At 43.1% G+C, this 16,466-nt stretch overlaps 1 protein-coding gene across 1 annotated transcript; it reads right to left on the minus strand.

Annotated features, from left to right (window-relative positions):
• Positions 1 to 10,389: 10,389 nt before the first annotated feature.
• Positions 10,390 to 16,217, minus strand: LOC100970690 (melanoma-associated antigen 8). The gene is made up of 3 exons (XM_003804407.4): positions 16,090 to 16,217; positions 13,210 to 13,271; positions 10,390 to 13,134 (listed from the first exon to the last, which is right to left on the minus strand). The coding sequence occupies exon 3, from the start codon at positions 13,069 to 13,071 to the stop codon at positions 12,115 to 12,117; it is 957 nt and encodes a 318-aa protein (XP_003804455.1). The 5' UTR covers positions 13,072 to 13,134; positions 13,210 to 13,271; positions 16,090 to 16,217; the 3' UTR covers positions 10,390 to 12,114.
• Between the last annotated feature and the right edge of the window lie 249 nt (positions 16,218 to 16,466).

Below are 16,466 nucleotides of genomic sequence, written 5' to 3' on the forward strand. Positions count from 1 at the left end.
TGCTTTCCTCAAGCATAAGGAGTCTCTTACCATAACTCCCACAGTTGGCAATGTTCTGGGTGTCACCTGAAGCCAGCATGTCTCAGAGTCTCATGTAAGGGCCATGGCATACTACCTGGGAATCACTGCTGGTTATTCAGAGCCAAAGGGATCTTTGGTTAGCAGCTGATAGATTCTGCCTGAACTGGATACTTCCCTTCAAGGCAGCAGATTCCCTTCTGGCACAGGTTGTGCCTAGAAATGTCATCCAGGACCTAGGGCCTAGAAGGGGCCACTATTGAACAATGACAAGCCAGGAAATAACAAGTATTGGCAGGGATGTAGAGATACTGGAACTTTTGTGTTGTTGGAATGTAAAATGATATAACTGTTGTGAAAAACAATATGTGATTTCTTACAAAATATAAAATAGAATTACCATATGAGTCAGCAATTTCACTTCTGAGTATATACCCAGGATTACTGAAAGAACACTCTGAAGGAGATATTTGTATATCCATATTTATGGCAGCCATATTCACAATAGCTAAAATGTAGATGCAACCCATGTGTCCATTGATTAAAAAATGAATTTAAAAATGTGATATATATGTATGTATATGCACAATTCTCAAACTGCAGGGTATATATATGTATACACACACACACACACACACGGTGATATTATTTCGCCTTAAAAGGGTAGGTAACTGTGGCATAGAATACAACACGCATGACCCTTGAGGACATTAGGCTAAATGAAAAAAGTCAGTCACAAAAAAGTACTGTATGATTCCACTTACATGAGGTACTTAGAGTGGTCAAATTCATAAGGACAGAAAGTAGAAAGGTAGTTGCCAGAGGTTGTGGGTAAGAGGGAATGGGGAAGTAATACTTAACAGGTAGAGTGTTTCAGTTTTGCCGGAGGAAAACAGTTCCTGAGATGAATGGTGGTGATTATGAATGTACTTATTACCACTGAACTGTATACTTAAAATTGTTAGGAGGATAAATTTTGTGTGTATTTTACCACAATAAAAATGTTTTATTAGAAAAATAAAATAAAATAATTCATTGTAACAAAAATGAAGAATGTCTTATTTAACTCCTCAGTAGATAGGACATGGCTGAGGAAACAAGGAAAAAGCCTGAAGAAATGAAAGCAGAAACTTTCAAAACTGGAATTCAAAGTGAAAAAAGGAAGGAAAAAGATGGAACAGAATATTCAAGAAATGTGGGACAACTACACATGGTGTAACTGTGCATAATTGGAATACCAGAAGAACAAGAAAAGGAGAAAGGAACGAAATAAATACTTGCAGTGGTAAAGGGTATAATTTCCCCCAAATAAATGACAGACATGAAAACACATATTCAGGAATCTCAAAACATCAAGCAAGATAAATGCTGAAAGTATATATCTATGCATATCATATTCCAACTGTAGAAAACCAAAGGAAAAAAACATGAAAGAAGCTGTCAGAAAAAAACTAGTGTGAGAGGAATCCCTTCTGTTATTTTCCTCTCTCTATTCTCCTGCCACTTGGCTACCTAGCCAGACCCTTTCAAGGGAAATGCACAGCTGTGTGAGGAGATGAAAGATCCATGTTTTAGCTAGAGGATCAGAGGGAGTCACCTGGGACCAAGTGAGCATGGAGGAGATCACTAAGAATAGCAAATGTAAGAAAAGGAACACACTAAATTGAGTAGAATTTCCCGGTCTCAACCTAAGGTGCCATGTAGAAATTTTTATATTTACCAAGGACTGGAGAAATGATTTAGGGATAGATCATCATTCAGCTCTCAGCCTTGGCCCAGGGTGACTCACAAACACTATGGATAGAAATATCATGGTACCAACAACATCTGAATATGCATTTTTTAAAGCACACATGGAAAACTCACCAAGGTAGATCATTTCCTCAGTCATAGAACAAACAACAACTTTTTAAAAATTCAAATCACCAAAAGTACATTCTTTGAACTTTATGGCATCAAATTAGAAAACAACCAATAGCATAAGTACAACAGAAAATTCTCAAACTGCAGGATAATTACACAACAAAATCTTCAACAATCCAAGGGTCAAACATAGTCTCAAGGAAATTAAAAAATCCATAGAACTAAATTAAAATGGAAAAGTAACATATCACAACTTGTAGGTTGCAGCTAAAACAGTTTTTTTAAGCCTTTGATTTATGGTGATGGTATAAAATTACATAATAGAAATCAATAAATTATAAACAAAAACCCATAGTAATGTAAAATAAAAACATGTTTATGAAGACCAAAGTGCCCCAGGTTAACTAAATATTAGTCAAGATTAAATGATCAGATAGACTTTATGATTCATGAACCATTTTTAAGAAAGCAATTTTTATGAAAAATGTAGAGAAACTGAAAAAATCATAAACTACAATTTAAATTTATGAAGTATAAATAAACAAAATGTTTAAATTATTTGAGAACTACCAAAACACCTCCTGAGCCCTCCATAGATGACCTCAGAGCACACTCAGAACTGGCTCTTTTGCTTCTCAGAGCATTTTCAGAGTCACCTTTTCCATGTGCCTGTGTACCACAACTGCCTAAGTAGCTTTTTTAAAAACATGCATTTCCACATCTAACTTTTTTTTCTTGTATTATACTTTAAGTTCTAGGGTACATGTGCACAACATGTAGGTTTGATACATAGGTATACATGTGCCATGTTGGTTTGCTGCACCTATCAACTTGTCATTTACATTAGGTATTTCTCCTAATGCTATCCCTCCCCTAGCCCCCTACCCCGCAAAAGGCCCCGGTATGTGATGTTCCCCGCCCTGTGTCCAAGTGATTTCATTGTTCAATTCCCACCTATGAGTGAGAACATGCAGTGTTTGGTTTTCTGTCCTTGTGGTAGTTTGCTGAGAATGATGGTTTCCAGCTTCATCCATGTCCCTGCAAAGGACATGAACTCATCCTTTTTTATGGCTGGTTGCAGCTAAAACAGTTTTTAAAGAGAAAACTATACCACATAATACTTATATTAAGATAAACAAAGATCTCAAATAAATAATCCAGGCTTGTACCTTAACAGAAAAAGAAGTAAACAGATTTATCCAAAGCAAGCAGAAAGAAAGAAAACAGGAAACAGAAATCATTGACACTGAAATCAGAAAAGAGATAGAAAAAATCTGGGAAACCAGAACCTGGTTTTTTGAAAGGACCAAGACAATGGATGGAACTCAAGTCAGCCAGACAAAGAGAGAAGACACAAGTTATTAAGGTTATGATGGAAACAGGAAATATCATGACAGAAACTGCAGACATGAGAAGGATAAAAATTAAATACTAAGAACAAATCTATGCAGAAAAATTCAAGAACTGAGATGAAACTTAAGATGAAATGAAATTCCCCCCAAACTCAAAATATCAGAACTCACCTTAGGTGAAATGGATAACCTGAATAGTATCCTAGCTATTAAAGTAATTGATTTCATAGTAAAAATCTTTCTGAGAAAGAAATCTGTAGATCCAGATAGGTTCACTGGAGATTTCTTACAAATATTTAAAGAAAAAGCAACACTAATTTTTATACCCTCTTTCATAAAATAGATGAAAAATGAATGTTTCCAGAATCATCAGGTTAACATCATCGTAATATCACCAGGCTGACAGTATAAGCAAACAAACTAGGAAATACAAAGAAATGAACATACTCGAGGCCAATATGCTTCATAAACATCGATGCAAAAATCTCAAAGAAAATATTAGCAAGTAGAATTCAGCCATATCTAAACAGTGAGTTTTATCTGGGGAATGCAAGTTTTGTTCAATATTTGATAATTTATCAGTGCCATCCACCATATAAATAGACTATAAAATTTATGATAATCTTAATTGAAGCAGAAAACAGCATTTGAGGAAGTACAATATAATCGTAATAAAAACTCTGAGAAAGCTAGAAGTTTAAAGGAACCTATTCAGCAATGCAGTGGGATTCTTATCAGTGGAATAAATCAAGAAAAATAGGAGGCATTCAGAATGGAATGGATTATATAACATTGTAGCCTCACAAGACATGACTGTCTATGAAGAAAATCCCAAGGAAACTGCACAAGAACTCCTAGAACTAATAAGTGAGTGCAAGCAAGGTCGCAAGATAGATATAATGGCACTAAAAATGGAAAGTTGCTCTTGCGTTTCCTCAGGCTCACTGATTGTGTCCTTGGCTCTGTCCAGTCTACTGATGAACCCATGAAAGGTATTCTTCATTTCTGTTACCTTGTTTTTATTTTTAGCATTTCCTTTTGACTCTTTCTTAATGAGTTTCCATCTTTCTGCTAATATTACTTATTTGTTCTTGCATATTATCCACTGTTTCCTTAGAGCACACAGCATATTCCTCATGGTTTTAAATTCCTGGTCAGATCATTCCAAAATCTTTACCATATCTGAGCCTGTTTCTGATGCCTGCTCTGTATCTTCACACTATGGTTGTGTGTGGTTTTTTTTTTTTTTTTTTTTTTGGTCTATTATTATACTTTGAAATTTTTTGTTACAAACTTGACATGATGTAGTGGGTGAAAAGAATGGAGTTAAATAGGCCTTTAGTGTGAGGTTTACCTTCATCTGGCTGTGTTTACTGTTTGCTGTAGCTGTAGGTGTCAGAGGCTAAACCTCCCTGTGATGTCCTTCATTTTTCCTCCTTGGTTGTGTTTGGTTTTCTTTGGGAACCTGTTCAGTATGGTCTAGCATGCACAGTTCTTTCAGTTTTTTTCCCCCAGTTGACGTGGTAGTAAGCTGTGGAGAGAGGAGAAACTGTCTATCCTTCTATGATAGAAGGCTTGAGTCAGTATGCCCTGAGCTGTAGCTTTCACTAGTGCTTCTCAGTTTTGTTTTCTTTTCCCCTTAGAGATACAAGAAGGCTGGAGAGTGTTGTAATTGGATATTTCCCTTACTCTGGGTGGATTCGAGTCTGAAAAAACTCAATAGGTTAAACTGTAGAAAAAGAGTTTCTCTTGAGATCAGGTCTAGTTAAGAAGAACAGAACCCTCTGGGCATATTTGCAAATGACTGCTTTCCACTCCCCCTACAGGAAGTAGGTAGGGATTTGTCTCTGGTCTTTACTGGGACAACCCGATAGGGCTCCTGGAGATAAAACTCCCAAAAATGTGTTAGCCCCATTAAGATTACGCCCCCAGGAGTTGTTAGCTATCAAATTTACCTATGCTGAGCCTCCAGCCATTCATCTTGTGCAGAGGAGGTTTGCCTATCCTAGTACTTGTTCCTGGGTATTTAGCTCCTGGTCTCCAGGGTTGTGACTGTATCTGTATGTCTCTTGAACTTTGGGGCAGCAGTTTGCCCTATGGTCTCAGTTCTCTGAGGGATCAAAGAAAAGTTGTTTTTCAATTTATTCAGCTTTTCTCTTGTTTGTGTCAATAACAGAGAGACTTCAAGCTCCTTACATGCCCAACTGAAAACAAGAATGGACAATAAAGATGGAAAAAAACATTTAGAAAAATATCAGTTTTAAGAGAATTAAAAAATGAAATGCTTTGTTACATATCTAACAAAATATGTACATTATCGGGACGTTGAAACTACAAAATGCTGATGAAAAAAATTTCAAAGAAGGCCCAAATAATAAATGGACATACTGTGTTCATGGACTAGAAGACTCAGTGAAGATGTATCATCTATACAAAAGTGATCTATAGGTTCAGACAAACTGTGGTCAAAGCAGCAGCAGGATTTTTTTCTAGATGTAGACAAGCTGATTTAACAAGTGTGTGGAAATGCAGTGGAGCTGGAATAGGTAAAACAATTTTGAAAACACAGAATAATAGGGAAATCATACTACCCAATTTTAAAATCTGATGTAAGCCTATGGTAATCAAGACAGTATGGAATTGGCTAATGGATACACACAGACGCATTTATATAAATATGGAATAGAATGCAGAGTCCTTCAATAGACCCACACAAATTAGCCAAAAGAGTTTTTAGAAAGGAGTGAAGGCAATTCATTAGAAAAATGTTAGTGTTTTCAGGCTGGGTGCGGTGGCTCACGCCTGTAATCCCAGCACTTTGGGAGGCCGAGGCAGGTGGATCACTTGAAGTCAGGAGTTTGAGACCAGCCTGGCCAATATGGTGAAACCCTGTCTCTACTAAATATACAAAAATTATGCAGGCATGTTGGCTCACACCTATAGTCCCAGCTACTTGGGAGGCTGAGGCAGGATAATTACTTGAACCCGGGAGGCGGAGGTTACAGTGAGCTGAGACTGAGCCACTGAACTCCAGCCTGAGCGACAGAGCAAGGCTCCATCTCAAAAAAGAAAAAGTTAGCATTTTCAATCAGTTGTATTGGAACAATTGAACATCCAACTATTTAAAAAAAAAAACTTTCACCAAAACCTCACACATTATACAAAAATTAACTCAAAGTTGATCATAAATCTAAATGTTATGTGTAAATACTTTAAAACCTTTAAGGAAAACATGGGAGGAAATATTAATGGTCTGAAGTTAGGCAAAGAGGTCTTAAACATGACACTAATAGCATAATTCATAAAGGAAAATATGATAAATTGGGCCTCCTCATAATTAAAACTTTTGCTCTGTGAAAAACTCTGATGAGAGCATGTAAAGTCAACCAAGAGATTGGACAAATATTTGCAAATCATATGGTCTTTTATGAAGATTATATAAAGAGTCCTAATACCTCAAAAATTAGAAAATACGTGTCACAAGACAAATTACACTATATTTAGCTCAATTATCTAATTGGCTTTTATTTGTGATTCTAGAATGTGCAACTGCTAATTCTATCAAATAGAGTGGGTGTTCTGATGAGCTAAGCAGAAGAGGTTGACTTTATATGCAGGAAAGGGCTGAAGAAAAGTAGAAACAAGGGACAAAAAGTTGACTGGTCATTTTGAAGTTGATTTCCTTATATGATAAAAGTGGAGAAAACTTTCTTTCCATGCCTGCTCGAGCACACTGGGCTCTTTGTCATTGGATGCTGTGACTCTCCTGTTTCTTTTTAGTTTTTGGAAAACTGAACCATTTCAAAGTTCATTTTGATTATATGGCAATTAGGATGAGTGATTCCATTCTGGTTTCGTCTGTTCTGCTGTTGCCTATCAATGGAGCTTAGTCCAAAACAATTGTCTCCCATGAATTCATTTAACACAACCAACCAAATTTTTTTTTTTTGGGGGGGGGGGCGCCAAAAGATATCAATAGACACTTCACTTAAGTGAACATATGCATGACAAATAAGCACATGAAAAATCATTCTACATCACCTCTGTTAGGGAAATGCAAATTAAACCATGATGAAATACCATAATACTTATTTGAAAATGACTGAAACTTTTTTTAAAAAAATTGCTAAGTGCTAACAAGGATGAAGAACAACTTGAAATCTCATACATTGCTAGTGGGAATTATGATACAACCACTATGAAAAATGATTTCCAAATGTCATATCAACACACTTAGCAATCCCACCCAAGGAAAAAAGAAAAGCTTATGTTCACACAAAAGCTTACATACATGAACGTTTATAACATTTCTGGTCATATTTGCCAAAATCTGGAAATTACTCAAATATATTTCCATGGGTAAATGGAAAATGAAATTTTGGTGCATCCATACTATGAAATACCACTCAGCAATAGAAAGAAATGAACTATTGATACACAACAACGTGTAGTATATCAAACTCAAAGGTGTCTTGCTCTATGAAAGGAGCCAGTCTCAACAAGTTACATATTCTATTATTCTATTTACCTTATATTCTTGAAAGAGAAAAATGAAATGACAAAGTACAGATGAGTGGTTGCCAGGGTTAGGTGTGAAGGGGTGGGTATAACTATAAAGCTTTAGTAGGTGGAGGGGATTTTGGGGGGAGGAGGGTGATGAAAGTGTTACTATCGTGATTATGGTGGTGGTTTTATGAATCTACATATGAGCTAAAGCCCACAGAACAGAACACCAAAAGCCAAAAAAAAACCCAAAAATTTACTGTTTGATAACTTAAAGAAAAAAATTAAAAAGTAAGCTGCAGTGACTATATTATATAATTTTTTTTGACTTTATAAGAAGGAAAATTACCATGGATAGAGACATTATGCAATGATAAAAAAGTCAATTAACAAAGAAGACACAATAGTCCTGTTAATTTACTTAAAAGCAGAGCTTCAAAATACACAAAACAACATCTAATAGAACTTAAAGGATAAGTAGTTAAATCTGCAGTTATATTTGGAGATGGCAATGCTCCTTTCTAAGTAATGATGGAAGAAGTAGACAGAAATTCTGCAAAGTTGTAGAAGGAATGGAAGAACAAAATGAACCAACTTGAGCTGATTGATTTTTATTGCACACTCCACAGCACAGCAGCAGGATATACAAGGTTTTCAAGTGTATGCGGAATTTTCACCAAAGTAGACCCTAAATGAGCCCATAACGAATTTAAAATAATTGAAAATGTACAAAGTGTATTTTAAAAATCTAGAATGGAATAAAAAATAAAATATAATAAAGGAGATATCTGTAAAGTCCCCATGTAAATGAACCACATATATTTACTGATCTATGTTTTAAAAAAATTCTTGAAGAAAATTAGAAAATATTTTCAAATAAATGAAAATGGAAATATGTTTTAAATTTTGTGGAATTCAGCTAAGCGAGTGGCTAGAAGAAACATTGTCATTAAAAGCTTATATTAGAAAGTAACAAAGGACTAAAATAAAAAATCTAAACTTTGATCTTACATAATTAGAAAAAGAAAAGAAAGCCAAAGGCAAACAAAAATATGTGGATGATATAAATAAGGAGAGAACAATTAATGAAATAGAAATTTCAGAAGTTTCCAAAAAACAGTAAATGATGTTGATGGAACCAAAAATTATTTCTTTAAATAGATCACACAAGCTGAAATGTCTGATGTCAATCTGAGAAAAATTTTTAAAACGTGATGGAGAAGTAATGGCTTTCAACACAGCTAGAAGTAAAGGACACTATATGGAAACTATTTTTTTATGACGACAGCACTCCATTTTTAGAGAAACTTGTGAGAAAACCAGATTTGCCTTAAAATTGTCTGAATTTTTAAGTGCCTACTATGTGACAGATGCTATCAAATGCATTAATCCATCAAATTTGAAGAGGATCCTGTAAGGTCAGCATGGAGAGTTCACCTTCTACACTCCATAGCATTTTCTGCACTTCACTTTGCAACACCATCTATCATCTCGGGAAGCTGAAGATTTCCTCCTTCCATCTGATGCAGGGGCAGAATCTTACCCATCATTTCTGCTACCCTCCACATGATTTGTTCTTGTCTGAACACCTGTATAGGTGCCACTAGTCACACTGAAAGCCAGTATGTTCCTGGGGGCAGATGCCAGACAGAAGGCAGTGGAAGGCTGGTTCTTTTCAAATTCCAGCTGGCATGTTCACCAAGGAACAGTTTCTTATGTCCTAGGAGGAGCCCAGGATTTGTAAGAACTCAGCTTCAGGAGATGGCTGCTCTTCTTCTACCTTTTATCAAGGAATGGGATTCCTGAGCACCATCCATTTGCCTGTTCAGTCCCCAGCTTCAGACAAGAAGCTCACTAAAAATCCTTCTGCAAATATGCTAGTGGCTTAGACAAACTACTCTCTACATTCAGTGATGTATCCCAAGAATCAAGAGATTATGGGCAAAGCAGACTCCACTCACACCCCACTGGGAAAACAAAGAGTATTTAGAGGACTCCCAGGGAGAGAGGACGAGGTGTCTAAAGTCACAGTCCAGAATGGCTGTGGCTATGGGACAGGACTGAGGGTGCGTGGTGGAAAAGTCAGGGAACTTTTGCAGGGCTAGGAATGTTCCACGTCCTGGGGAGGGCAGGTGATTCTGTGCAGCCTCCAGAGGTAGCAGGGAAGAGCAAGCAGCGGGCTAGGTTCCCAGAGGTGGAACAGAGGGTACATGAGGGGGACCAGATGAAGGGTGTTGTAACTCAGGAAAGTGTTGGAGCCAGACAGAAATGCTGGCTAGGAGTGTACTTGTCCCATGTGCTGAAGGAGAGAATCCAATATGTGGATGAGCACTTGTAGGCTTTCCCATAACGTGTTTCATAGTAGGTGCTCAACAGAAAGCACCCAACAGTCAGCTCCCAGGGGAACCATCATGCCCCTAATGCTGTTTGATTCTCATTGTCACCTTCTTTTGGCCTGCTTTTACTACCTTGGCCTGAGGGTCCTTCTTTTTGTCACCTGAGAGACATGATGCAGTGCTGAGAAATGAACTACTTACTATTCAGGAGGTGGGCCTCAGGCTGGCAGGAATGGGAAGAGCATGAGCTCCAGAAGAATCACACTAGAGATCTGGTTCCAGCCCTATTACTAGCCATGTTATCCTGGGAAATGCCCAAGCCCTGTGAGCCTTGGGTTCTTCATCTGTGAAGCAGGTGTGATAAGCCCTGTTCAACAGCACTGTTGGAGTGTATGCAATGTAAATGATGCACCTGGCTCAGGGCCTGGTGTAATTTAGAAGTTTAAAGAATGGCAGATGACTATATTTCTACTATTTGACCCCAGGCCCTAGCACTCTGAGATTTTGTTCTTGTTGATTTCTCCAGGACTTATCAGAAAATATGCAGCTTATTAGGACCTGGAAGAATTACTTAGCCAAAAAAAGAAGTTTTGTCAATGAATTTCAGTAAGTTTACCCACTCAGAGGGTATACTTCAAAATTTCAGTGTGCAGGGGTCTTCCTCAACTGGAATGCAACTCAGAGCTCCTAGAATATGAGTCAAGAATAAACTCCTTCCCTCTCAGCTTCTTTTCCATCTAAACCACTATTTTCATTCATTATATCACCACCCCAAATCTTTTCCCTTGTTTTAACTGGCCAAATTGCACTTCAGATAAGCTAGTTAGAATGTTTCTTTAATAGAGTCAGCTCTGGCTCTCACAACCAGGAAAAAAAGCACCTGGCCAGTGGCATCTGGGCCTCACATCCCAGCAGATTCATGCTTCTCTCTCAGGAAACCCATGTGTATGATGGGTATCCATCACCAACTTCGTGTGCTGTGTTCAACCGCACTGAGACAAGAGTGCAGGACACCTCCCATTCCTGCCCCAGGAGGAGATGCCTCTCTGTTTCATCCACCATCCAAAAGGAACTGCTGAGCAGGTTTCCCTTCCAAACTTTTCTCTCGTCCTCTGAGAATCTGGCTCTGGCCCCACCCCACTTCATTAGAATCAGCTCGCCCAAAAGGTACTGCAGTTTCCCAAAGCCCAAAAGGCCTTGGTTCAGGGCATGTACACTCCACCACTTCCTGTTGCTCCACACGCTCATCCCTCTCTTATTTTTCCTTTAGATCTTAGAGGATACCTGGCCACCATAGTTATGTGGCTGCAGATACTAGACTCTACCACCCTAAGGTCAGGGGTGGGCCTGGCTTACTGTAGCATCTCCAATACTAACCCAGGGCCTTCCAAATAGCGGAAGCTCAATGAATATTTTGGGAAAAAATGAGCCAGTGAGCAGGGGGACTTATTTATTCATATTTAATTCAGTTTCATTCTCAAAGAAGCCAAGCAAATTCAGGTACATAGGGTACACTAAGAGGTACAGGTAAGGCAAGAATTAACTATTGTTTAATTTCTTTATGTCTTTATCTCATGTATTTTACTGCTATGTTGTTTCACATTTCTAAAAAAACCTTAATCCTCTGCTCTTGTAGTGTCTGAATTCGAGAAATAACATGGGTTTCCCAGTATAAATGAAAAGCAAGACTCTTACTCCTAAACTATATAAAAAGCAGTAAGTCTGTCTACTGTCATACATAAAATGAATGTTGAAGTTCATTACACCATCCATTAGAAGGAACATTGGAACAATTCCAAAAGGAAACAAAGATAAACCTCCAAATCGCCCAATAGAACAGGAACTGAGAGATGGTCCACACTGTGTTCCCTCACACCCAACATGCTCCCCACTACTGAGAACTGTGACTGCTCTCTTCAAACATAGAGTGAAGAATGGGCCTCATGTAACAGAACAGGGAAAGTGGTGGATGTGGCCCTGGAACATGCACTGGCCCAGGCCCTCCCACAACCTGCCCCACTGGCCCTAGCTGCAACTCCTGCTCAAACTCCTTTCTCCTCTCCCAAAGCCTCTTCATGCAGGGATGGGTAGGAAATGCGAACTCTTGCATTGACCCTGACCACATGCTCCAGGACTTTCACATAGCTGGTTTCAGCAAGGGCCCTTGGACCCCACAGGAACTCGTAGCGCACAGGATCACTGCCGGGCGCCTGGCGGTACTCCAGGTAGTTCTCCTGCACCCACTCTTGGGTGAGCAGCTTCCTGAGCTTCCAATAGACACTGTGCTCCCTCCCATCATACAGCCCCATCACACTCAACGCTTCCCAGATTGCCTCCTCCGGGGCGCGGCTGCCCTCCATTAAGATCATGCCCAGGACGATTATCAGGAGGCCGGTCTTGGGCGTACTCTGATCATCACCCAGCAGGCCATCATAGGAGAGGCCCAGGCAGGTGACAAGGATGTAGGAGTGGCCGGCAGGGTCCACTTCCTTCACATCAATGCCAAAGATCACCTGCATGCACTCAGAGGCTTTGCTGAAGATATCAGGAAAGTGGTTCTTGTAATTTTTGATGACACTCTCAAGCATTTCTGCCTTTGTGACCGGCTCCTTAATTTGATATTTGCGGAGCAGGAAACGAACTAACTCAGCCACTTTCTCATCAAGTGCTTCCCGGAACAGGGACTCCAGGTGAGCTGGGTCCGGGGAGGTGCTCGGCCCCTCCTCTTCATTGATGCTGGAACCCTCATCGGATTGGCTCCATAGAGTGCTGTCGGTGACAGTCAGGGAAGAGGAGGCACCCTCAGGACTCTGGGGAGGACTTGGTGACCCAGAATCAGTCACCTCCTCAAGGGTTCCCATGATCAGAGTAGAGGAGGAGGATGCAGCCTTCTGCTCCTCAGCTGTGGGAATCTGCACATCCATAAGCCCTGGTGCCTCTCCTTGGGCCTGAAGGCCTTCCTCAGCCTTGTAGCGCTGACTCTTCTGCCCAAGAAGCATGATGACTCAGGTCAGGGCAGCAGGAGAGTGTGGGCCGGAGCTGGGCAATTGAGACCCACAGGCCTGGGGAGAGAGGAAGCGTGTGAGAGGCCTCAGCTGGGTACTACACCCTGGATGCCCTAACAAAGGTCTACTTACAGGTCTTCTTCAGTGCTTCTCTGGGGCCTCCTGACCTCCTGGCTGGCCTGTTCTCTGCGAACCTGAAGGAGAAATTGAGAGGGCATCTCAGGGTGCAGCCTCCTGGCAAAGGCCAAGGCTCCAGGACTGACAAAAGGGCTGGTAGGGCCAGGAACTGTGGGGTTCCTGCTGTTCTGATGCCAGAGGGGCCTCTGGTATACATACAGGGGAAACACCACCTCAGCTTGACTGCTACTACTGCCTGGGCCTCTTATGCTCTGTGATTGAAGATACTGCCTCAGACCAAGACCTCACAGCCTGGTTCCTGGAGCTCCTAGAAGATAAATCGAGGGGAACTCAGGCTGCAGACTGCAAGCACAGCCCCAGCACCCCAGTGCTGTCAGGAGGGTGAGCCTGACTCTGTGAGCTCCCCACTATTTTATGTGGATGGTCCTTTCTGTGCTCATTCAGGGCCCTCATCTTTCTCCTGGCAGGGCCTGGATCTGGCCCTTTTGCTGGCCTGAGAAACTTTCAGATCAAGAGTTTACATCCCTGATATGGAAGACAAGGACATGAAGGGACCCACATCTGGCCCCACATGCCCAAGGCCTCCTGGGAAAAAAGCAATAGCTACACAAAATACAATGGGGCCCACGTGTCCTGTCCTAGGGTGAGAAAAAAGCAATAGCTACACAAAATACATTGGGGCCCATGTGTCCTGGGCTGACCTGAGGCCACTTCCTTAATCCAAGGACCTATCTCCAGGAGACACTGGAAGAGCAAATGAGGGGATTCCATCCACCCACCTTTCCCTGCACTTCCCATGGCTGACAGAAGGTGCAGGGTGGGGTTTGGTCCTGTGTGTTTGGTGAGTGGTGTCCTCTGAGTCCCTGACTCCTGGCAGGGCCTTGGACCCCCGCTCTGCTGACCTGAATGCAGTGCCCTCAGACCAAGGCCTTCTTCTCCCTGAGACCAATGAGTCTGGTATAACACAGGGGCCTCAGCTGATAGTCCTGCTCATGCTCTCAGGGGTGACAAAAGAGGCCGGGCAGATTTCTGTTGGGCCCCCATCTGTTTTTTGCCTGCTAGGAGAACCATCGAGGGTACCCTCAGTCTTCCCTCAGTGTTGTCACCTAGACTCTTGGTAGATTCTTGGACCGCTGAGTCTGTTGCCCACATGGGGGTCCCTGTTTTGTCCTGAGTTGCCCTCTGAGAACAAGGTCCTCACTTCCCTGAGATCTCAAGAGAGAAATGAGGAGCCACCACATCTGATGACCACTGGGTGGGGTGTCCAGGGGTGACACTAGGATCTGTCCCTACTTGTTCTTGAGTGGTGGGTTCTAAGATCTTCAGGAGGTTATTCATCTTTCCCCTGATGAAGCCCGCCCTTCCTCAACCCACAACACCCTGATATGAGCAGACATCTCCCCTTACCACCAAGACCTTATCTTCCTGCGTTTCCCCAACTTCCTGCCCACAGTACAGATGAGATCTCCACTTAGGGCCACCCTTGATCGGGTTCCCCCAGCGATAATAACCAAAGTTAGCCAGACTTTGTGGGGTCCCTTCTTTCCAGGCCAGGAGTACCCCCAGTCATCACAAAGTGAGCACATCTTGGGTCCTGCAGATCCTGTGACCCCGTCCCTCTGTTGAACAGGTGTGGCTCCCTCTGCTGAGCTGAGGACGCCCTTCAGACCCAGGTTGCTACCTCCCTGAGACCCAGGAGGCAGAAGTAAGGAGGCACTACATGGACAACCCTGCATGGGATTCCCACGGCTGACAGAAGTAGTAGGTTTCATGGGGTCTTTCTCTGTCTGGGTGTCATCCACGTATTCATATTTACTCCACGACAAGGCATGGCCCTTTCCTTCCTGCTGAACCGTGGATGTGTCTTGCATGCCAAGGCCACCATCTCCTTGAGGCCCCCTACCAGAAAGTGGGGGGGCCACTTCCCTTCCCCACTGTCCTGCCTTGGGTGCCCAGACCTGAGAGCAGGAGCAGGTTTCCTAGGTCCATGATGGGAGGTCTGCTGAGTCCTCCTTAAGGGCTCTGGGGCACCTCTCTCCAGTGATCTGAGACTCCACTCCTCAGACCACAGCCCTCTCCTTTCTGACACCCTGAAAATGCAGCAAGGATGCGCCACATGCAGCCACAGATCCTGGGACCTCCCAAGGCTGAGATCTCCACTGATCTGGAGTCCAAGGACCCCTGAGTCCTCCCTCTTCTTCTTCTCCTTGACTCCTGGCAGGGCTGTTCACCACCCCCCTGCTGACTTGAGTTTCAGTCCCTCGGATTCCTGAGGCCAAATGTGGAGGCCCCTCAGTCTCAGACAGGTAGGGTGGGCCCCCTGTCCTGGGGTCCTGGGTCCCCTCGGGCCTCCCTCATCTCCCAGCATAGCCTGGGCCCTCCCTCTGCTCCTCTGAGTCCGTGCTCATGAAGCCCCTTTGCTGCATCAGCCCCGGATGCGGACGTCAGAATCAGCGAGCCCGGCCGCCATGCCCGGCCGCCATGCCCGGCCGCCATGCCCGGCCGCCATGCCCGGCCGCCATGCCCGGCCGCCATGCCCGGCCGCCATGCCCGGCCGCCATGCCTAGGGCTTCCCAGGGCTGACAGTAGGGGCAGAGATGTGCTCTGTGGAGCCTCAGCCCTCCCTCAGGGTCCTGCCCTTGATGCCTGGCAGAACCTGGGCCCTGCCCTCTGCTAACCAGCCCTGCTCTGGTCACACCAAGCTCTCACTCCAGATTCCCCTGGGGCTTAAGCGCAGGGCTGGCGAGGGTTGGCCCAGCCAGACAAGTCTGCCCCCTGGTGGTCCAGGGCTGGCAGCAGGGGCGGCGCTAGATTATTTTGGGTCCTATATGAATGAGGGGTGGGGGCCTCCTCAGTCCTCCCTCAGGGTCTCACCTTGCCTCCTCACAGACCCTGAGCCCGCTTCCCTCAGCCGATCTCAAGCCGACCCCTCAGAACCAGGCCCTTGCTTCTCTCTGATCCCCGCGGCCACGTCAGTGGCGTCACATCCGTCCACCCAGGGCTCACCTGGGTGGACAACAGGGGCGGAACCGGATTCTAGTGGGGCGGGGGATGAGGGAGGAGCGGTTCAATCATCCCTCAAGGTTCTCACGTTGAGATCTGGCAGAGCCTGGAGCTCCGTACTCTGCTGATGGTGTCTGCTTCCCTCAGACCAAGGTTCTGCTTCCGAGTCCCCTGAGGTGGCAGTGGGGGGAAGGGTGTGGTGGGGGGACAAGGCTGCTGGGGTCTTTCAGGGCTGACATGAGGGTCTG

Source organism: Pan paniscus, chromosome X (genome assembly GCF_029289425.2).
Source record: "Pan paniscus chromosome X, NHGRI_mPanPan1-v2.0_pri, whole genome shotgun sequence".
Taxonomy (NCBI): Eukaryota; Metazoa; Chordata; class Mammalia; order Primates; family Hominidae; genus Pan; species Pan paniscus.

Excerpts from the sequence above, each read along its gene's own strand:
- LOC100970690 (XM_003804407.4), bottom strand. The coding sequence starts at position 13,071 with ATGCTTCTTGGGCAGAAGAGTCAGCGCTACAAGGCTGAGGAAGGCCTT.